Raw genomic sequence first — 21,584 nt, forward strand, 5'->3', positions numbered from 1 at the left:
GGATTGAAGTTCAACATCAAGAAAACAATGATTCTCATCACTGGACCAATTTGCAGCACTATGATAGACAGTGAAGAGATTGAGATTGTTAACAATTACAGCTTGCTTGGCTTCACAATCAACACTCCTAACACCAACAGTCAGGAAATCAAAAGATGAATTGCATTGGGAAAATTTGCTGTCAGGGATCTCTCCAGAGTACTGAAAAGCAATGATGTCAATCTAGAGACTAAGGTGCACCTAGTCCACGCCATGTTCTTCACTGTTACTTGCTATGCATCAGAGAGCTGGACAATGACTAAGGATGACAGAAGAAGAATCGATGACTTTGAGTTGTGGTGCAGGAGAAGAATCTTGATCATACCGCGAACCACCAAGAAAACAAATAGGTCGATCTTGGGGTAAAACCAAGTTTCTCCTTGGAGGCCAGGATTTTGAAGCTCTGTATCACACACTTTGGACATGTGGCCAGGAGGGACTGGTCCTTGGAGAAGGACATTATACTGGGAATGGTGGAAGGACAGACGCAGGAGAAGATGACCCCAAATGAGATGGAGTGATATACCAGTAACTAGGGAAATGGGTATAGATGTGTCAGAATCAGTGAGACTGGCTCAGGACAGGGCAAGCTTCAGAGCAGCTGTACATAGGGTCACTATGGGTCACAGATGACTCAATGACACATAACAACAACATAGCGATCTCTGATGTACAACAAAGCCCTGCCCAGTCTTCTGCCACTCTCACAGTTTCTGCTACACTGTGTCACTCCAACTTACAGAAAATCTTCCTTTTTCTTTCAGACTCTCTATTTTTCCGAACATGATGTCCTTCTCCAGTAACTGGACTCTCTTGATAACATGCATAAAGTCCCTAACTACATGAAACAAAGTATTGTCATCCTTATTTCTAAGGCACACTCTACTCTGGCTGTACATCCACTGCATTGAATTTACAACCAGTTATACCAGTTCTAAGGTCACAATACACATTTTTTAAGGCTGCTCAAAATATTCAATTTTACTCAGAATCTTTGCAGATAAAGCCTTTCTTGCTTCCTTTCCATCTAGATAAGCCCTTATTCGTCCTTCAAATCATGAAATGAAAGGATACTCTTTTTCTTTGGCATCAGTTGCCTGGATTTGAATTCTGGAGATCATGATTAGTTGGTCAATACGTGCAAAAACCCTCTCAAAATTGCCTACAAAATCTTGTGTACCATGGAGTCAGAACAGATTCACATCCGACCTTCCAGCACGTTTTCAGAGGCAGTAAATTGCATGGAAGGAAATTGCCTAATTTTCTTCCAAGAGCAGCAGACGGATTCAAACTTCGTGCGTTTGGATTGGCAGTACAACTTCTTACCACTAAGTCAACAGAGAAGCTTAACAAGTTGTTGTTGTTGTTGTTGTTGTTATGTGCCGTACATCAGCCCTAAACTCTGCTCTGTCCTGTGCCAATCGCACTGTCTCTAACACTCTCATCCTGATTATCCCAGTCACTGAATCAATCCACCTCATAGAGGGCCTTCCTCTCCTGCACTGTCCCTCCACCCTCCCAAGCATGATGTCCCTCTCCAAGGACCGGTCTCTCCTCAAACATGTCCAAAGTATGTTAGACGGAGCCTCAGAATCCTTGCCTCCAAGGAGCCCCCGGATTAACCCGTTCCAGGATGAATCTGTTTGTTTTCCTAGCAGTCTATGGTACTCTCAATACTCTTCTCCAGCACCAACAAGTAGTGTTGCTTATTATTGCCAAAATAGTAATTATAGTAACTATTTGTACGATTATGATTGTTGAAGCCAGAGACTTTGGTTAGTACTTGATCAACTTTATATTTCACTCCTAACACCCGGCGATGGATAAATAATGAACAAAGGATGGAGAATTGGAATCTCATAAGGAAGTTGAGAGTCCGAGGCGGAGCCAGTTGTCCCGGAGGCCCCGCCCTCCCGGTCACGTGGGACTGAGACCTGCCGCGGGGGAGCGGCGGGACAAAGATGGCGGCCGTGAAGAGGACCGTTCCGATGCGAATGGTGGGCTTGGCGTCCCTCCGGGCTGTAAGTGCCTCACCCGCTGAGGAAGCCACCTGCAAGCCCCGTGACAGTCGGGGTGCCAGGTTTGGACTTTGGCAGCTGTTTTCCTAGAAACGATAGGCTACCGGTCCTCTCGCGAGAGCCTTCAAGTCTTGCTTTCCCCCACCCCACACCCCACTATCAAATCTCTCGTGGGATCTAGGAAAACTGATGGCTAGACGGGGAGCGACTTAAGTGGCCCATGGAGACCAGGACACTTTCCCAGACGTCCTGTTCCCAGACGAACTCTGGCTTCTCTGAATGAGTCTGGGCGTCTCTAACCTCATTAGACACCATCAGCGCAGTCCTTCCATGGGGAGGGGGTCGGTTCCTGGTTCTTGTAGTTTGTGGGAACTTGGGGCGCATCCCCAGGTACCGCAGGGCGGTTGAGCAACCGGGGCTTAGCTGTGATTCCCTTGAAATTGCTCTCTAGTTCTGTTTGATCGGGTGTTCTTCCCTCCCAGGCTCAGCGAATATGTGCAGGAGACCTAGTTGTGTGAAGTCATTGCCAGAGAGTCGGAGCCGACCCGTAGCTGACCCTGCAGAGGGTTTTCCGAGGCTGGGCATCGCACTGGGAGGACGTTTTCTCCCTCAGAGCTGCTGGTAGATTCGAGTTGGCAGCGCTGCCCCTTAGCCTCTAGGCCACAGAGTTCCCTAGTTTATGTCAAGGGTTGAGTAAATTGTGTTGGTTAAAATTTAAGCTGCTGTGGCCTGTGCTTCTGCCACTTTCTAGGTGGTGTTATAATTTACCCTCTCTCTAAACCTCGAGTTTTAGAATTGGAAATAACTAATCTCGGGTTTGTTTTGTAGATTAAATGATGTGTAGGTAAAACATTGAGATTGCCCAGCTTGAGAGGCCATTCATGGGATTTTGGAGCCTTATCTTTATGAGAGGAAACTGTCCATTCTTCTCAAATGTAACAACTGGTGATTTCAAACTGCTCACCTTCCAGTAAATGCAACACATAACACTACACCAGTAGAGGGGCCCCTTAGTGTGTGGTTAGAAGGGATCAATCATGTCTGAGCAGAATTCATGGCAGATAGGAACAGAGGTGGTTTATAGTACAAGACTTAGGGTAGCAAAGAGGCAGCATGGTGTAGGAGTATCCATAGCCACACTGCCAGGCTTAGTTTTTTGTTGGGGTTTGTTTTTTGGCTTTGGTGTGGTTTTTTTTTTCATTGTTCATATTTTCTTCTCGACTCCCCTTTCCCCAGCCCACTCAACAATGCACCCTTTGTTCCAGATTGTTGCCATACCTGTAATGCCTAATCGTATATTCCTTTTAGACAGTTCTTCCCCTCATCTGTTCTAATGCAGCGTTCATTATAAAGCCACACTTTTCCCCAACCACCCCATCTGCCCTATTTTATAACAGCTGTGTTATGCAGTATTGGTCCTTTCGTGACTAAGATATTTCACTCAGCATAATGTCCTCCAGCTTCCTCATGTTTTGTAATGTTCTATGAGTTCACTGTTTTTCAGTGCTGCATAATATTCTATTGTGTGAATGTGTCATAGTTTTTCTGTTCATTCGTTGATAGGCACTTGAGTTACTTCCATCTCTTTTCTATTGTGAATAATGCAGCAGCAATAAACATGGGTGTTCATACATCTGTTTCAGTCGTAGCTCTAGTTTCTTTAAGGTATATTTCCAGTGGTAGAATTGCTGGGTCAAATGGTATTTCTGTTTCCAACTTTTTAAGCCCCAAACTGCCTTCCATAGTTTTGTTCTCCCCCTGTAGTTTTTTAATATCCCCACTAGCAGTGAATAAGAATTCCAGTCTCTCCACAACCTCACCAGCATTTGTTGTTTGCTGCCCTGTTGAACTTGGCTATTGTTGCTGGGCAAGTTTAGACTTTGGCTCTGTGACTTGGGAAAATTATTTAACCTCTTTAGTTCAACTCATTGTAGTTGAGTCAGAACTGACTCATAACTGACTGTCCAGCAGGTTTTTAGAAACTGTATAATGCACTAGAACAGATCACCAATCTCTCTTCTATGGAGCAGCTGGTGGATTTGAACCTCCGGAGAAGCACCACCACCTTTGGGTTAGCAGCGCAGTGCTGTATAGATCAAATCAGCATAGTTAACTGAACCTCTTGAGGTTTCAAATATCAGACACAGAGAACTGAGAACTACAGTAGTTTGTATCTAATGATATTGTTGAATGGATGACAAGTACCTGACAAATATTAAATGCCTGATATATGTGAGTTGTCTGTCATTATTATATGGGGCCATTATGTGGAAGCAACAAGTCCATTCTGATGTAGTAAAGGGCACTTGAAGCAGGTTTTACCTTTTCGTTACAGTTGTCAGATTATTAAAAGAATAGTCATTGTGAAGATGGTGTGGTGTGGTGCTGCTGTTTCTAGTATAAATCACTAGGCCTTCTTTCAAAATGATTGAGTATTATGGTTAGCCCAGGAATCCAGAATTAAGGTTGCATAGAGAAGTGTACTCGGGGTGGGGGGTGGGGGGAAGGGATGGGGGAATTGTATACTAATGAAGGAATTTTTTTTTTCTTTTTCTCTTCAGAGGGGGGAGCAAGCTGGTGGGGAGGGGTGGGCAGGGAGAAAAGTGCGACAATGAATGAATGGAAATCCAAAACCTCTGTAAATGTCTATAAAAATTAATAATAAAAAAAATCTCAAAAAAAATGCCTCTGGATGCATCAGAAGCTCTAACCTCTCTGTTAGCAGCCAAGGTCATTAACCACTTGAGAGACTGAGCCATAGTCAGGACTTAGTTCCTTCCTTCAACTTTAAGATTTGGGATCCCTAGCAGATTGCACAATGCACTTATGCCTTTGCCCCATTGCAGTGTTTATCCTAATTCAGTCTGATAAAATTAATTTGAAGAATTATATGTAAAAGGGCAGCACACAAAGAGGTTGAAAAGAAGCCTTGTGTTATTTGGGGAGGAAGATCTAGGGCAGACTTTATTAAGCAGCAGCATCTCAAGGTCTTTTTTTATTCCCCAAGGCCTTTTGTTCTGTTCTGCTTTTAATGTCTTCAACTGGTAGAGGTTTCCTCTCCCTTCAGACCCATTGCCCTGTTACTATCCAGCCAGTGATTATAACAGTTGTCTTTCTGAACACAGAAAGATCAGAATTGCATCTCCTCACACTCAGTAATTTCCTTCCTCTGACACAGCTGTGCCCTTCATGTGTGTGGTGGTGGTTTCAGTAATTTTTAAATGAATACCTACTTAGTACCAGACTCAGGACCAAACATGAAGGATAACGTGGAAATCAAGACAGATAAAGGCCCCCAGAGAGCTTACATTCTTCTGGAGATAACTGAGTGGGCATTATTCTTAGTGCTCTGAAGGGTATAGTTGTAATCCTGAAATAAAGAGTCACTGGGGAAGAGCTGTTTCACAGAGGTGATCAGAGGAGGCCGCTTAGACCGAAAGCGAGGAAGGAGCCAGGTGAAGACCATGCCAGGCAGTAGGAATAGTAAACACAAAGGTATTGTTAGAGGAGAAAGAGGCTAAATGGACTCAGGCAGAGTGGACCCATGGGAGGACGGGATGGGCAGTAGGGACAAATTATGCGGTCACTGGGACTGGCAGAAGTCAAATCATGCACAGCCTTACAGGTGTGGTGAATTGAGGGAGGGGAGATTCGGGGGTGTGCAGTGAGGTACAAGGTGCTCCCCTTTATGAATAGAAAGAATGGAATTAGGATAAATTAAAGACAGAGACTTGGGCTTATTCTGAATGTTTACAAGAGATGTTTTAGAGCTCCCTACCAGCAGTTAGAAATAAAATCTTGGGCAGTCTGTACTCGGAGCGTGAATCTCTTGATCATTGTTTTTTCTAGAGTGAAATAATTATTTTTATTCTTAATTCTCAAACAGACCAAATGTGAATTAAACAGGAGAGAAATACTATTTCTTGTTACAGTATTAGTGAAAATAGGCCCGGTCTTTTCCAATTAGTACTCTGAAGAAGTCAGACAATCTTTTCCTGTTCCTTCCCCCCCCTTTTAAACTGAAGGTCAGCACCTCCACCGTGGGCACCCTTCCGAAGCAGGTGAAAATTGTGGAAGTTGGTCCCCGAGATGGACTACAGAATGAAAAGGTAAAGATGGAAGAAAACTAAAAAGTAGAGTTTGGGAGTTCCAGTGTCATCGTCCGTAGTGTATTGTACTGCTAACCACACACAAACACACACACACACACACAAGATCGTTTTTGTGCATCTGCTTTGGATAAGTCATGTAGTAGGTGCACAGGGACGGACAGCTGTGCAGCCTTTGAGCACTGCTTTGGAGGAGTTTAGGGCAGAGCTGGGGAGGCAGGGCAGGCAACCAAGACGGATGATCTAAGATACCGTGGAGCAAGGGCCAGGGCAGCACAGAGGAGGGTGAGGGCTGCAGGACTACAAAGTGTAGGTGAAGGAGGAGAGGATTTGAATTGGCAGAGTATGGAAAAGGCACTTCAGATGTAGGCCGCCGGCAGAGTCTGTCAGGAAGAAGGGGGAAATGGGCACAGCTGCAGAGACTTGTAATCTAGCAGTTGTGTGGAGGATTTATCCAGAGAAAGTCCTGATGGCCACTTGCAAAGATTTAATCGTAGGGGTGTTCTGCACCCTGCTGGTAAATAACTGAACGGGTAGGCGTGGTGTAAATGCTTAGTGTGGGGAGAGCTATAATCAAATGCATCATGAACTTTTTATAAAATGTATTGTGAAGTTGTATCATAAATGATTCAGGCAGGTTAAAAGGCATGTACTTTCAACTTTTGGTTTTGTACAGAACCAAAAAATTTTATGTGAGACTATCTACCTAGAGGAGGATCTGGGCCAGTGCTGCCTGCTTGCTGCAGTGATAACTGGTCTAAACCAGCGCTGTCCAGATGGCAGTCACTGGGCACAGGTGGCTGTCCATTGAAATCAGGGGAGAATCCATAGGCTGAATGTGTGAACGTGATGTTCCAGCTAGGTTGGGAGATGGGAAAGAGGAAGGGGAGGTATTTGGCAGCGCGATCCCAGTAAGCCCAGAAGGTTTGTTAGACCTGTGTCCTCTGAGTCCACAGGACATGGGGCCCAATTTCTTTATGATGGGGCCCCACGTTAACATAGAGTTAAGGAAAGTGGATATAGCAGAAAAAGATCGTTTCTGTATAAATAGTTAACTCCCTTTTAGATGAGAAACTGCCTGTGCGGCAGAATGCTATCTGTGGAACTTGAAGACAAGCGCCATACTGTTATCAGGAAATACATGTGACTCTGTGTTACACAGGTTAAGATAGTGAGGTGCTTACTCTGAGATAATCGCAATCACATGACTTACAGCTTTGAACTGGACACTGCATTTCTGAGTCATTTCTTTCCAGCTTGGCTAACCTGTTTTTTTTTTCCTTCTGATATTTATTTTCTCTGTTACAGAATATTGTCCCTACTCCAGTAAAAATCAAGCTGATAGATATGCTTTCTGAAGCAGGACTCCCTGTTATAGAAGCTACCAGCTTTGTGTCTCCCAAGTGGGTTCCTCAGGTGAGCCCCAGCCCTCAGTGAGGGGCAATTTTCAGATGAAAGAGAGGAATGTTTTATGTTTGCCTTAAAAATATTAGAAGTTAAGAATCTCAGTTTCTGGATCTCTGGCTTGGAGAGGTCTCAAACCATTCATAACAGTATGGCACAGCTCATAGGAGATGACTTGGTGTCAGAGGCCTGCTTTCAATCTTGCCTCTGCCTCTGACCTGCTTGGTCATTTTGGAAGAGGTCTGTCCTCTCCCTGTGCTGGAAGTAACCTTTGAGATCCCTTCTGGCTCTGAAAGTCTAGAATGTATATGTCTACTTCTACACTTGCTACAGGAGAAGACTGGTGAGTCCTACTTCACAGAAGTGATTAGCAGGGGGGGAAAGGCCCTGGTAAAAAATAAAGAATGTTAGCTAACACAATGTGGGTTGAACCCAATTCCTGTCTCAGAAAACAGTAAATGGCTAATGATGTCACTGAAAGGCATCATTCCCGCTGAGGAGCCTTCTGGCCCATTGGCTATCCCACATTCAGTGCAAGCCCCAAGGAAAGTCAGCTCTGCACAAGGACTTAGTCTTCACAGCTTCTGTAAAACAGATACTTTTTCTCTAACCAAGCTGCGATGGCCTTTGGTGATGACTGGGCAAAATCTCGATAGGCACCCAGATGGCTGACCACACTGAAGTCTTGAAGGGAATTCAGAAGTTTCCTGGTATCAACTACCCAGTTCTGACCCCAAATCTCAAAGGCTTTGAGGCAGCGGTAAGTGAACTGCTTGGTGAGGACAGCTGAGATGAGGTTGATTGCCTTGTCTCTGAACCCCTGTCCCCTGTCCTGGGATGTCTGAAAGGCTGTCTCTAATGATGATGGTGAACACCATCAGATGGACCAAGGGCAGCCCTGGCTCTGTTGCTTCCAGCTCTGTGACTTACTATTGCTTAACTTTTCTGAGCCTTCTGCTTTTGCTTTTTTAGGCTATCTGTTAGTAGAGTAGTGACAGTAGGACTAATGATAGTACCGGGAGTGCTGGCATTCTAGTGGTAAGAAGTTATGCTGCCAACCTGAAGGTATGTAGTTTGAAATCTTCCAGCAGCTCTGCGAGAGAGAAATGAGTGATCTCCTCCTGTGCAGTTTACTGCCTCTGAAAACCCCTTAAGGGTCAGCTGTGAGTTGGTTCCGACTTCACAGCATGTAACATCAGCAGCAATGGTAATAGTGCTTCAGTCTGTTGTACATAAGGCCATATGAGTTGAAACCAGCTCAACATCACCTGATAACAACGAGGTTGTGAGGTTTCCAGAAGATAGAATGCTTATAATCTACTTAGCAAGAGTAGGGTAGAAGGTCAGTGCTTAATAAATATTACCTCTGATTTTTGTTGCCCACTTTCTGTTTAGAGAAAGGACATCATGCTTAGAAAGGTGGTCAATGAACGAGAGGAAGACCCTCAGCAAGATAAATTGGCACAGTAGCTGCAGCAGTGGGCACAAATTTGTCGAAGGTTATGAGGGTGGCACAAGATAGGACAGGGTTCAGACATGACCCTGGCACTTAACAAAACAATAACCAAGGTCTCAAATAATTTCACCAATAGTTGCTGGTATCTGCCCACTTTCTTACGACGTGAAACGAGAACATCATTAGGGCTACTGGATCTGCATTCAGGCCAAAGACTTCTTTTAGGAGTATATTCCAGGCTGGTGGCGGCTTCCTTAGGGGAGAGACAAAGGGGTTTGTTGTGTTTTTTTCTTTTCTCTGAAGTATAACTCACATGTCCTGAAATTCACCACAGCACCCTATTTTTTTTTAATCTTTGCATCATTTTCTTTGATGAGAAAATGCTGTATGGGACTTCCTTGGTTGTTGGCAGGTTGCAGCTGGAGCCAAGGAAGTATCAATCTTTGGAGCTGCCTCAGAACTCTTCACTAAGAAGAACATCAACTGCTCCATCGAAGAGAGTTTGCAGCGCTTTGACGGAATCATAAAGGCCGCTCGAGCAAACAACATTTCTGTGCGCGGGTGAGTCAGGACTTTGATGTTCCATATCTTCTCCTCAAAGCTCTTCTGGAATCGGGGAAGTTCTCATTTACATGACCTTGCCACACACAGGCTCCTTATCTTGCATGCAGACAGCCCAAACTTCATACTCAGGTGTCTTGTTTTCCAAGTCAGTGTGGGCAGAAAAAAAAAAAAAGATATTTTCTCCCAAGCCTGAGTTTTGAGTTTATGCAATGGATTGATGGGGGTTCGGGAGAAAGTATGAAAAGAAATATAGCAAGAACAGTGAATGGGGCCGGGGGTCATTGTGGACATGGTTTTTACCTCCAGCTCCTCAGACATCCTTAAGTCTCCATGGTCTCATCAGTAATAGCGACAGCGCCAGGCACTGTACCTGCCTTTACCTTATTTAAATTGCACAGCAGCCCAACAAGGAAGGGACTATCCCTACTTCACAGATGACAAAACTAAGGCTCAGAGGGGATGAATAACCTACTTTAGAGTCACGTAACTGACCAGTCTGCAAGCCACCTCTTTTGGGGAGGTGCGGGGGTGGGGGTGGATTGTGTACCAATGAGGGAGTTTTTCTTTTGCTTTTCAAGGAGAGGAGCAAACGGTGGGGGGGGGGGGGTTGTGCGGGGAGAAGGGTGCAAAAATGAATAAATGGAATCCCAAAATCTCTGTAGATGTTCATTGAAATGAAAAATAAACAACCTAAATAAAAAAAAAAACATAAAAAAAGTATACATCTAATCACTTCTCTCAGCTTAAAACTTTTCAGTGACTCTGGCAAGTTCACACGTTCCCCACATGGTTTACATGCCCTGCAGTATTCAGGCCTGGCTACTCTACAGACGCGTTCACTGCACCCTGCTGGCCCTTGCTTCCTCTGCCTCTCTTGATGCCAGGCACTGGCATGGGTTTTCCACAAACTACAGTCTTCTTCCTGTTCACTCTTCAGGTCCCCTGTGGATGCCAGTTCCTCCAAGCAGCTTCCTCTGTCCGTTGGTTGGAGTCAGTGCCCCTCTTCTGGGATCCCATATTCCCATGAACATCCTCCACCATAGCTTTTAGCTGCTTATTAAATTGTCCCTTCTTCCCGTGAGGGCAGAGCCTCCATCTCTCACGGTCTCTGGTGTGCTCCTCTGCAAATCAGTCCAGGGAGACTATGATTACCTACCTTTGGGGAGGGGGGGGTTGTATACAATGAAAGAACTTTATGTTTTCCTTTTCAAAGAGAAAAATGAACTGGGGGAGGGGTGGGCAGGGAGGAAAATGTGCAATGAATGAATGGGGGGAAAAAATTAAATGGGAAGAATTTGCTGTAAAAACAAAAAAGATTACCTACTTTTGAGAGGCAGACCTGGCTCCCAAGTCTGGGCTGGTTCTCATTATCTTGTATCTTCCTCAATAATATTTGCAGGATAAGTGAGAGAATGAAAATGATAAAGTGTATTGTTATCTGAATCTGAGATCACTTTGTTAGCTTCTAAGGAGTTTTAAGGATGCCTTAGCTCCAATGGAATGAGTGGATAGAAGAAGCTGCCTACATCTCACCTCATTAATATAGCCTCCAGGACGCCATGATCAGGCCCCTGTCCACCTTTCCAGACTCTCCTGTGTTTCTCTTCCCCTTGCTGTCAGAGCCTCAGCTCTTCTAACCTTTGTTCTGTGTCTGGAACACACGTAACGCTCCTCAATTTTCACTTCTCTCTCAACCTGGAACGCTTTCCTGCAAATCATCTCCCTTCTGTCAGCTCTGACATCATGTCCTGGCCCTCCTGGCCACTGTTGGCTTCTTCTGATCGCTTCTAGTAGCTGAAGGCATTGGGGAAAAGCAAGGCTCCAAGAATTGACGGAATACCGGTTGAGATGCTTCTGTGAACAGGTGCAGCTCTAGAAGCACTCACTCATCTGTGACAGAATATCTGGTAGATAACTGCCCGGTCAGCCAGCAGAGAAGATCCATCTTCATGCACATCTCAAAGAAAGGTGATCAAAGAGAATACAGAACTATTGGACAAAAGCATGCTGGCCAAATGTTGCTACAGATCACTCAAAACCAGCTGTAAGCATTCATCAAAAGAGAACTTCCAGAAGTTCAAACTGGATTCTGAAGAGGGCTTAGAACTGGAGGTGGTTTTGTTGATATCAGATGGATCTTGACTAAATAGCAGGAAAATACAGAAAAGATGTTTACTTGTGGTTATTGACTATACAAAGGCATTCGACTCTGTGGATCATAACAAATGGATGACATGGGAAGGAGCATGTCAAGTGCAGAACTTAATGATGGATGAAGAGGCAGTTGGTTGAACAGAACAGATGTGATGCTGCCTGGTTTAAAAGGTGAAGAGATGTGTGGCAGGCCTATGCTCTTGCCCCTTGCCTAATCCGTCTGTATGCTCAGCACATCATCTGAGAAGCTGAACACAACACAGTATCAGGGTGGAGGAAGATTCATTAACAACTTGAGATATACAGACGAAACAACTTTGCTTGTTGAAAGCAAAGAGGATCACAGACTTTAATATGGATTACTCATGAACATAAAGAAAATTACCAGCAAACGTGACAAATGGAGGAAAATAGTGCCGTTGTCATGATTTTTTTATTCTTGTATCGATAGTCATTGTCAGTAGACTCAATAATCAAGAAATCGAATAACGGATTAGACTGGACAAGGCTGGTGCAAAGGACCTCTTTAAAGTGTTAATGAACTTTGCTGACTTAGGTAAACCTATTTCCAGTAACCTCACATGTATCTAAAAACTGGAGATCCATATAGAATTAATGCATTTGAATTGTGGTGTTGGTGAAGAATATTGGATATACCTCCACAGACTGCCAGAACAAATGAATCTCTGGCAAGAAATATAGTCAGAGTGCATTAGAAGTGACGATGGTGAAAGAAGGGGGAAGGGGGAAAAAAAGACATGATGATGACGAAGCTTTGTCTCAGTTAATTTGGGGCATGGCATCGAGAGGGATTGGTCACTGGAGTTGGACGTCATGCTGTAACGAGAGGGAGAGGTCAGTGGGGAGGACTGACATGGTGACTTCCACAGTAGACTTAAAGATGGCTGTCAGTGGTGGTGAAGTGGGCCAGGGCCAGGCGGTGTTTCACTCCACCGTGCGTGCGGGGGCTGCACGTTAGAGCCAGCTCATGGGCACCTAACAATAGTTGATTCTATCACATGGCCCTTTTCTTTAATTTGTAGCGGATCACTTTCAGAGATTATCTCTCTTTCTGTTGGTTTTCTACCTATCTGGAAACCAAGAGGGTAAAAGCACCCAACGCCTGGCACATAGTAGGCAACTCAATAAATACAAATTAGATGAATGAGTAAATGAATGAATGAAAGAATCTTCTGACAACTCAACTGACGCAGCCAGGTCACTGTCTTAGCTTCAGGCCGTTCCCGTCTGCCAGTGACTCGTGCCCCACCCAGCTCTTGTTCCTCCGTTGCGCCCAGGCCTGGCTGTCCTCCTGGGAGTGCTGGCCCAGCTGCATTAGTATCCGGCTCTGCTCTACCCTGGCTGTGCGCAGCTCAGGTGCCTGCTCATATTGCCCTGTCTGGTTTCGCCTCCTCAGAAGGGTTTTGACTCATGAACACCTGGCTGCCTGCCTGCCAGTCCGTCCAAAAGGAATAGCTGTTAGTCCTCCTCCCTCTCTGCCATGACACTCCACTGCCCTAGCATTAAGCAGCACTACCTGCATTCTGGCCTCACCTCTAATTACTAATTACCTTTTCAGACCCACACCGCCTCCCAGGGGGAGCTCTGGTAGCCTACTGGGTAGGAAGTTCCTTTCCTAGTCCAAAGGTGGAGGCTGGAATGAACCAGCAGCTTCTTAAGAGAAAGTAGGACAAACTCCTTTCGTATTGTTTACAGACCTCCAAAAACATGCTGGAGGGTCAGCTAGGATTCTGACTTGATGGAGTGAGTTTTTTTAAGTTTTCTGCCCTCTCATAGCTGCAGGTTTTGTGATTGCAGGTGAACACAGATGGGTGGCGGACAGCCACCTTGCCATGTCCTTGCTGACAGGAGAGCAGGTCACTGACTTCATTCCTCCCCTGTCTTCCCACAGGTACGTCTCCTGCGTGCTTGGATGCCCCTATGAAGGGAAGATCTCCCCGGCTAAAGTAGCTGAGGTGTGTGTCTGTCGGATTTTGGCTGACTTGCCTGCCCCTCAGTGGAGAGGCTTCCTCTTCCCGCCCTTCCCTGGGGTTCACTGGTATCATTCATTCCCTTAGCTCCTTATGAGTCTCCTGTGTCCACAGCTCTGAACTTGCTCCCTGGAAGCGACCTCCCTACCGGGCATGTAGTCTTTGAGCCGCGTCCACTATACCAGAAGGAAAGCCTCTGGTTCCTCTTGCCCCTTGTAGTTGAGCAGCAGGTGACCATGAAGTACGTGAAATCCCTCTGAGGAGGGATTTCTACTGGTGGAGAGGCCACAGCCTTGATGTGCTTAGAACAGGAACCAGCTCAACACTGAGGAGACCACAGCGTGGGAGTGGATTTTGAGAGACCCAAGAACTGGTTAGTTCTCAAAGCCATCCTGAAAATTGCTATTGTTATTCCATTCTGTGGAACTTGAAATCATTTACCACACAGGTTGTAAAAGGTGAAACCAGGACTCCATCCCACAGTCCACTTATCCTCCCACAGCACCATTTGTCGTTTGGTGCCATCGAGTCAGTTCTGACTCATAGTGACCCTTGGCGCAGCTGAACTACACACTGCCTGGTCCTCGCCACGCCTTCTCTCAGTCGGTGCTATATCGGAACCCACTCTTGCTGTCACAGCCACAGTGTCAATCCATCTCACCAAGGGTTTTCCTTTTTTTCACTGACCTCCTGCTTTACCAGACATGTTATCTTTTTCCAGGACTAGTCCCTCCTGATAACACAACCAGAGTGTGTGAGGCATAGTTCTGCCCTCCACAACTCCATATAGCATCCATATACAGGCAGTGGTAACAACAGTACTAACGTGGCCCAGTCTTCACTGTAGTCCTGTGAAGGGTGGTCACTATTTTTCTGAAGCAGAAATGGAAGCTCAGAAAGGTTCAGCCTCCTGCCCGGGGCCACACAGCTGTGCACAGTGAAACAAGGATTTGACTCTGGTACCATGCGACTCCAGAAACCTCTGCTTCCCCTCTGCCTGTGGCCTCTGCAGCCTGGCTGTTCCTTACGCTGCCTCTGTGGGTAGTGGTGGAGGAGCCAGACTCCCCTGATCTGGAAGGTCATTGCCAAGTATCCTCTGTGTGCCTGGCCTTGCACGTTCTTCCTTTGCCTTATCCAGCAGCATGATGTGAGGCACTGTTTATTCAATTAGGGCAGATACCACACTAGTCTTGCAGTGATTTTTAGGGACTGACTAAATCTCTAAAATTGTTCAGACTGATTTTTAAAATTGAAATGGTTTTGTACCTCTGTTAAAAAGATATAACTTGTCCCTCAGATTCATGATTTCATGGGTCTTATCACAGAGGGTTTAGGCCTCTGGATGACACAGCTACCAACTTGAAGACTGATGGTGTAGTCTCACCCTGCAGTGCTGCAGAAGAAAGTCCTGGCAATCTGTAAAGATTAACAGCCAAGAAAGTCTGTTACATGCAGGGTTGTCGCGAGTCAGAGTCTACAGCAATGGGTTGGGTTGTATTTTCATTGCTTAGGCTGAAGCTATTCTAGAGAGTAATAAGAACAGTGTTTAAGTGGAGAGTAAAGGACTAAGGTGTGAAAGAGGAGTGGTGAGAAACCACAGGGGTTGGAGTGCAGGCCCAGCACCAGGCCTGGCTGTGCTACTTAAGGCTCGGTCTCCTGCTATGGTTCTCAGTAAAACAGAGATCATTGTTAGGTGCCTTTGAGTGAACCACAGCTCACAGCGACTCTGTGAGTACCAGATCAGAACCTTGCCCTATCCTGTGCCGTCTCCACTTTCCTAATGAAATAATCTGCCCAGGTTGAGGGCCCTACCTCTGAGCTTTTGAACACCAGCCTGCTTACTCCCTCAGGTCACCAAGAAGATGTACTCCATGGGCTGCTATGAGATCTCCCTGGGGGACACCATCGGTGTGGGCACCCCAGGGGTGATGAAGGACATGCTGTCTGCTGTCATGCATGAGGTGCCTCCAGCTGCCCTGGCTGTCCACTGCCACGATACCTATGGGCAGGCCCTGGCCAACACCTTGATGGCCTTGCAGGTAATCAGGGTGTACCCTGAGAGAAAGGCATGTGACTGCTCTCCCAGAGGGCATGGGGGCAGGACAGGCTGGTTACATTTCTTCTTTTCCACAAACATTGACTGAAGCTTGCCCAGGCTCTGGGCTGGATGTGGTGGACACAGGCTTAGGACCTACGCTTAGAGTACCCACATCTCTCTGTTAAAGAATTATGTGCTGATCTTTGTGCATCACGAGAAATACCAGGAAGTGAGAGTCAGGACTGAGGATTCCTGGAGGGAAGCCCCCTTTCAGCTGTGGAGCTCACGGAGAATCTTCCAGGAGAGGGGAGACCTGAGCCAGGCTTGCTTGCAGGATGCAAAGAAGTGAAGTAGTTAGAAAAGCGAAGCGGAAGGGTGGCCAAGCAGAGCCGTGTTGATAAGACTAAGGTGAGGTCGCTGCTCTACACAGAAATGCTTCACTGATGGTATTTGGTGAGCTGAGGGAAGCAAGGGAGTAAGCAGGCCAGGAGCAGGGCCAGATTCCAGGCACAGGAACCGTAAGTTTAGAGAATTCCCTGTAAGGTTTGCTTACTGTGTTCAAAGGACAGCAGGCAGAAATAAACAGGCCCAGCGGAGCAGGGTGGGTGGTAGGCTAGAACAGGAGGACCCTGCGGGACTTGGTGCTTCCTCTGAGCTGGGAGCTAACAGGTTTGACCAGAGGGGGATAAATGGTACAGGAAGAGATTGCCCATCTTTCTCCCATGGAGCAGCTGGTGAGTTTGAACCATGTGCCTTCAAGTTGGCAGCACAGCTATTTACCACTAGGCCAGCAAAGCTCCTTAGAGGAGGGCTAGGACCTGATTTTTTTTTTCTCTCTTAAAGATCCCTCTTTATGAAGGGAAGACAGGGATTGAAGCAGGTTCTCTCACTCCTCTCTCTGTTCTCTTTCACCCTCTCTCCTTCTCCCTCTCCCCTCTCCTCTCTTTATCTCTCCTCCTCTCCTCTGCACCATCAAGTCAGACCTGACTAAGAACAAACCCTCCAGTGAGAGGAGACTTCTCATCTTCCTCCTACAGAGCAGCTGGTGGATTTGAACTGCCTGCCTTTGGGTTTGCAGTGCAACTCTGAAGCACCTTTAAAAGATAATAAATATGGGTAAAAAGATGGTGGTAGGGAATCCTGTGAAAGGAGCAGGTATGGGGCATGATACAAAGTTTGTTTAAGTGACATATGAGGTGTGAGATTTCTGTTAAGCAACCAGCTGAGGAGGAATTGGCTGTAAGAATCTAGACTGCAGGAGAATGTAGGCTGCCTAAAAGCATTTTTAGCATCTTTAGCACAATAATGAGTGTAGATGTAAGTGGTCTGAGGATCAAGCAGGAAGAGCACCAGACCTAAAGGTCACAATGGTGATGAAGATTTGGAAGTAATTGCCTGAGCCCTCGTGAGAGGCCAAGGCTTGGAAAGACAGCCTGGAAGCCTTTCCATTTAATGGTGTTGGTAGGTCAAGTACAGAGAGTACCTTTGGCTTTAGCTAGATGAAGATGAGTGGTGACCTTGACTAGAGCTGTTTTAGTGGAGGCTCTAAGAGGCAAAAACTTGTGCAGAGTGAGTTCAGGTGAGAGTGGAAGAAGTAGGAACAAGTCCTTTGAGAAGTTTTATTGTGATTAGAAACAAAAAATGGGAGGCCGGCGGGGATAGGGGAAAGTTTGTGGAAAATGGGAGGTGTCCCGTTCTGCTAATGTGAGAACCATCCAAAAAAGGTTCTGCAGCCTTCCTGTTACAGGAGAGAAAGGCGACCAGTGGAGCATGTCCATGAGCGGTGAGCGGGGTGGGCTTGTACAGAAACGGAGGGGTTGGAAGTAGCTCAGAGACCAAGCTTGGGAGGTGGAGGCCGTGGGCCCAGATGCATGCAAGGTGAATGTGGTGGTGGGAGCCACTGAAGACATCACGGGCCTGCTTTCCCTGAATATGGAAGCTGCTGAGTGAAGATGGGGAGAAGGACGTGAGAGATTTAAGGAGAGGAAGAAGTTAACCAGGCATCTCAGAGAATGACAAGTGACTGAGGAGGAAATGCAGCTTGGGGATAGGGGAAGGATTGTGGTAATTGCTCTCTAGCAAACAGCAAGGGTGTGAAATCTCAGTGGTCAGCGAGGTGGTCAAGAAGGGCCTCCATAGGCGGTGGTGGCTCTTAGGCTGAGACCTAAAACGTGAGAGGGAGTCAGCTATGAAAGGAGTGGAGAAAAGACATCCCAAGAAGCTGCAAAAACAGACTTCCTTGTTTTGAGAACTAAAAGGAAATAAATCTCTTTGACTTCAGCAACTGGAATTTTCACTTCAGCATACTCTTAAGGCAAAGAAATGACCACTCTTACTATACTCTTACTTCAGGCTGTAGTTCTTTCCGGAGTTGGAGTCTGGAGACGACACACAGCCTTGGACCTCAGGTGGCTGAAGGAGAGTCAGTCTTTGGTGTCCAGCACATTTTTGCATCTTTCAATGACACTTTTATTCACATCACTGATCATTCTGGCAAGGAAGCCATCTGCCCCATAACTGGTGTATGAAGGTGAAAGCTGACCCGGATGAATCCTCACCATACGTTGCCATGCTGGCTGCCCAGGATGTGGCACAGAGGTGCAAGGAGCTGGGCACCACTACTTTAAACTCCGCGCTACAGGAGGAACTCAAACTAGGACCCCTGGGTCAGGGGCCCAGTCTGCCCTCAGAGCCCTTACCCATTCAGGAAAGAAGATTGGATGGATTACGGATGTCACGCCATCCCTTCTGAGAGCACCCGCAGGAAGGAGGTCACCGTCTATGACCATAACTCATCAAATTATTATTTTCTGTTAATAAATTGCCTTCATGTAAAAAAAAAAATAAATTGAGGCAGCAGACAGTGGGGTGGTTTGTGGATGTCATGGTTTGCTCCCAGAGGGAGAGTCCCTGAAGATTCTTATTTGTAGATAGACTTGAAAACTGACCCCAAGACAGACTGAAGCTTCAGTTTATTAACAAAGGAAACTTACTAATGTATGGAAATGAAACTGCATGGATCTGGCAGCTGCAGAGGATTTCACTGAGGATGAGGAAAAGTAACTATACCCTTCACGAACAACTCCCAGTACAGAGTTAAAGATTGTATAGGCTGACAGAAGATGTGAACAGTGCACTGTGCTTAGTCTAAGGAAAAACCATCACTTGCTTGATGTGCATCTAGTTATGCAACATTGGCTAAATGCAATAAGGGGAAGGGTTGGCTTGCGTTTTGGAGAGAAACCAGCAAAACTCAGCGTAAGTACAGCTATTTTGAGACATTTATAGGATTTCCCATAAAATCTGGTCCCCGTTGTGACAACCATGTTTTACCATTCATGTTTCCAGATGGGTGTGAGTGTCGTGGACTCTTCTGTGGCAGGCCTTGGAGGCTGTCCCTACGCACAGGGGGCATCTGGGAACCTGGCCACCGAGGACCTCGTCTACATGCTCTCAGGCCTGGGCATTCACACGGTAAGCCATCCTGCCCTCTGCTGGGGACAGCCCTGAACTGCCCAGAGCCAGGCCTAGAGCTGCGGGACCGCAACTGAGGGGTTTGATTTGGTTTTGTGGGGGGTTGTGGTTCAAGAGAAAGGTCCCAGGGAAGCAGGACTGCTCTGCTTTGTTTTGAGGCAACAGCATGTGGTTGAACAAAGCCATTAGTAGTAGGGCACAGGAAAACTGGGAACTCAGTGTAGCTGACCCCCAGGGTATAGGAGAAAAGCCAGAGAGGAGTCAGACTCACACCCTGAAGTGAGTCACTTGTGGTTTTGTCTCTGTAAAATGAAGACAGAAAAACTGGACAGTGCAGTGAACTCTGAGTAAGTGCCTTCAGTGACGGGATGGACACAGTGTGGCTTCTGTGCTTTGGATCCAACAGAACTGGGTTTAAAACCTCACTCTGCCACTCACGGGCTCTGTGACCTTGGGCATATTACTTCACCTCTGAGAGCCTAAGAAATGGAAATAATAATAATATTGTGTCTGTCCTTCAAAACTATTAGGACAATTAAGTTAGAAAACATCTTTCTTGCCCTCAGCCCCGAGCTGAGCGTGGGTGAATGTGAGCTGGAGCCTTGGGTTGGTATCTTGGGCCTGCCTCTCGCCTCAGTTCACAGTTTTGACCACTGTGGGCCACGCCCCGAGGTGGAGCACTGCTCAAGCCTGATGCTCTCCCTGCCCACATGACACCACTGCAAACCGTGGCACAGATTGGTGCGCCTTCTACAGTGGGCTGGCAGAGGCTAACCCCAGGTGCCAAGGTAGCACAGCCTCACAGGTGGCCCTTGTCCTGCTGTCACAGGAGCAGAACAGGAACCTGTTTACCTTCCCCTTTTCTTTCCTAGTATCCTAATTGCCTGTCGGACATTTCCCTGGGTGCAGAAGACATATCATGACATACTGCTTCTCTAACTTGTTTCTCAAAGGGCGTGAACCTCCAGAAGCTCCTTGAAGCCGGGTCCTTTATCTGCCAGGCCCTGAACAGAAGGACGAGCTCCAAAGTGGCTCAGGCCACTTGTAAACTCTGAATTCCTCATCCAGGTGAAGTTCTGGGAACTGTACAGGTGTAGTGCACGCATGGATGAATCATGGAAATGGCAATGAGATTGAAGGGAGCAAGAACCTTACAGAAGGAGGATCAGGGCAAAAGGAGCGCCTTGGCTTTAGCCCTCCCCGCCAGACCTGACTACATAGCCATGGGGCCTGGATGTCAACCTTCACTGCGGACCCAGGAGTTGAACCTGTCCACTCAGGGCCCATGTGAGCCCAGTTCCGGGCAGGGCTGACCCTTGACTCCCCTCCGGGTAAAAATCTGCTACTACCTGCCCTCTGTGCAGCTTGACTCTGCTGTGCCTTTGGAGTCATTGCCCTCTGACTTCTTAGAGCAGAGGGACATGGGGAAACCAGACTGGCAGAGGGATGACCAACTGCCACTTCAAGCTCTACTAGAAATTCTCTTGGACAATACTCTCCACTCTGTGATTTTTGAAAATAGCTTATGTAATTAAAGATGTAATGATACAGAACCGTTGGCATTCTCTTGTACAGAAGTGTGTATATAAGAGGCAGGGAGACTGCAGAGGAATAAAACATCCTTATAAATGCCTAAGGGCCAATTCTCCTTCTCCCTGCCCTCAACCTGCTTCCAGGGCTCAAAACTAGCACTCATGCATGGGGCCCTTCCCCTCTGCTGTGGGCATGATAGTCTGCTCCACCCTGCTCCATCCATGGGATCAACTACATAATCCCCTTTAAAACTTTAAGGCCCTCCCTGTCCAGAGGAAAGAAGAGTGGGGGAAAACCACTCGAGCAGTTAGTCCAAAGTGACAAATGGATCACACGGGCCACACAGCCTCCACTGTGGTGGGACCAGAACTAGATGGTGCCCGCTCCACTGCCAGCCACACTGACAGGGACCAGAAAAGAAAGGCCTGGACAAATTGGGAAGAAATGCAGAACAAGTTCAGAGAGGAAAAGGTCAGGCTTACTGTCTGATAGATGACTGTCCCTTCTACACCTTCCAAACCTGGAATGGAACCTCTCCTGGAGATCACCTTTCAGTCAAGCAAATGCTTGACTGTCCAGCCATCGCTGACTTAACACTGGCACTATGACAAGCAGAAGGAAACCTTGTCCCATTTGAGTCAGTCTCAGTCTCCACAGTGCTCATGCCCATTATTGTCTCTGTGTCAGTCCACCTCTTTGAGAGCCTTCCTCTATTTCTATGACCCTCTCCTTTTCCACATATGATGTCTTTGTCCAAGGATGAGAAGTCTCCTCCCATATGATTAACTGCCACTGGAGGGCCAG

The 21,584-nt window shown here is 46.6% G+C and overlaps 1 protein-coding gene across 2 annotated transcripts; it reads left to right on the top strand.

Moving 5' to 3' along the window:
• The first annotated feature begins 1,998 nt into the window (after window positions 1-1,998).
• Window positions 1,999-20,302, top strand: HMGCL (3-hydroxymethyl-3-methylglutaryl-CoA lyase). Of its 2 annotated transcripts, XM_006883520.1 has the most exons (9): window positions 1,999-2,060; window positions 6,083-6,166; window positions 7,475-7,582; window positions 8,235-8,330; window positions 9,439-9,587; window positions 13,657-13,720; window positions 15,586-15,774; window positions 19,122-19,247; window positions 20,201-20,302. In XM_006883520.1, the coding sequence occupies exons 1-9, from the start codon at window positions 2,001-2,003 to the stop codon at window positions 20,300-20,302; spliced, it is 978 nt and encodes a 325-aa protein (XP_006883582.1). In that variant the 5' UTR covers window positions 1,999-2,000. The 2 variants fall into 2 exon arrangements, with proteins under 2 accessions (XP_006883582.1, XP_006883583.1); XM_006883521.1 differs by lacking the exons at window positions 9,439-9,587; window positions 13,657-13,720 and having other exon boundaries at window positions 2,001-2,060.
• Window positions 20,303-21,584: the final 1,282 nt, after the last annotated feature.

The sequence above is a fragment of the Elephantulus edwardii genome, unplaced genomic scaffold (assembly GCF_000299155.1).
Source record: "Elephantulus edwardii isolate Elephantulus edwardi_28Jun2011 unplaced genomic scaffold, EleEdw1.0 scaffold00028, whole genome shotgun sequence".
Classification (NCBI taxonomy): Eukaryota; Metazoa; Chordata; class Mammalia; order Macroscelidea; family Macroscelididae; genus Elephantulus; species Elephantulus edwardii.

Bases quoted from the DNA above. Each gene is read 5' to 3' on its own strand.
- HMGCL (XM_006883520.1), top strand. From the start codon at position 2,001: ATGGCGGCCGTGAAGAGGACCGTTCCGATGCGAATGGTGGGCTTGGCG. The intron at 2,061-6,082 runs GTAAGTGCCTCA...TTTAAACTGAAG, and splicing joins GCTTGGCGTCCCTCCGGGCT to GTCAGCACCTCCACCGTGGG. The intron at 19,248-20,200 runs GTAAGCCATCCT...TGTTTCTCAAAG, and splicing joins CAGGCCTGGGCATTCACACG to GGCGTGAACCTCCAGAAGCT.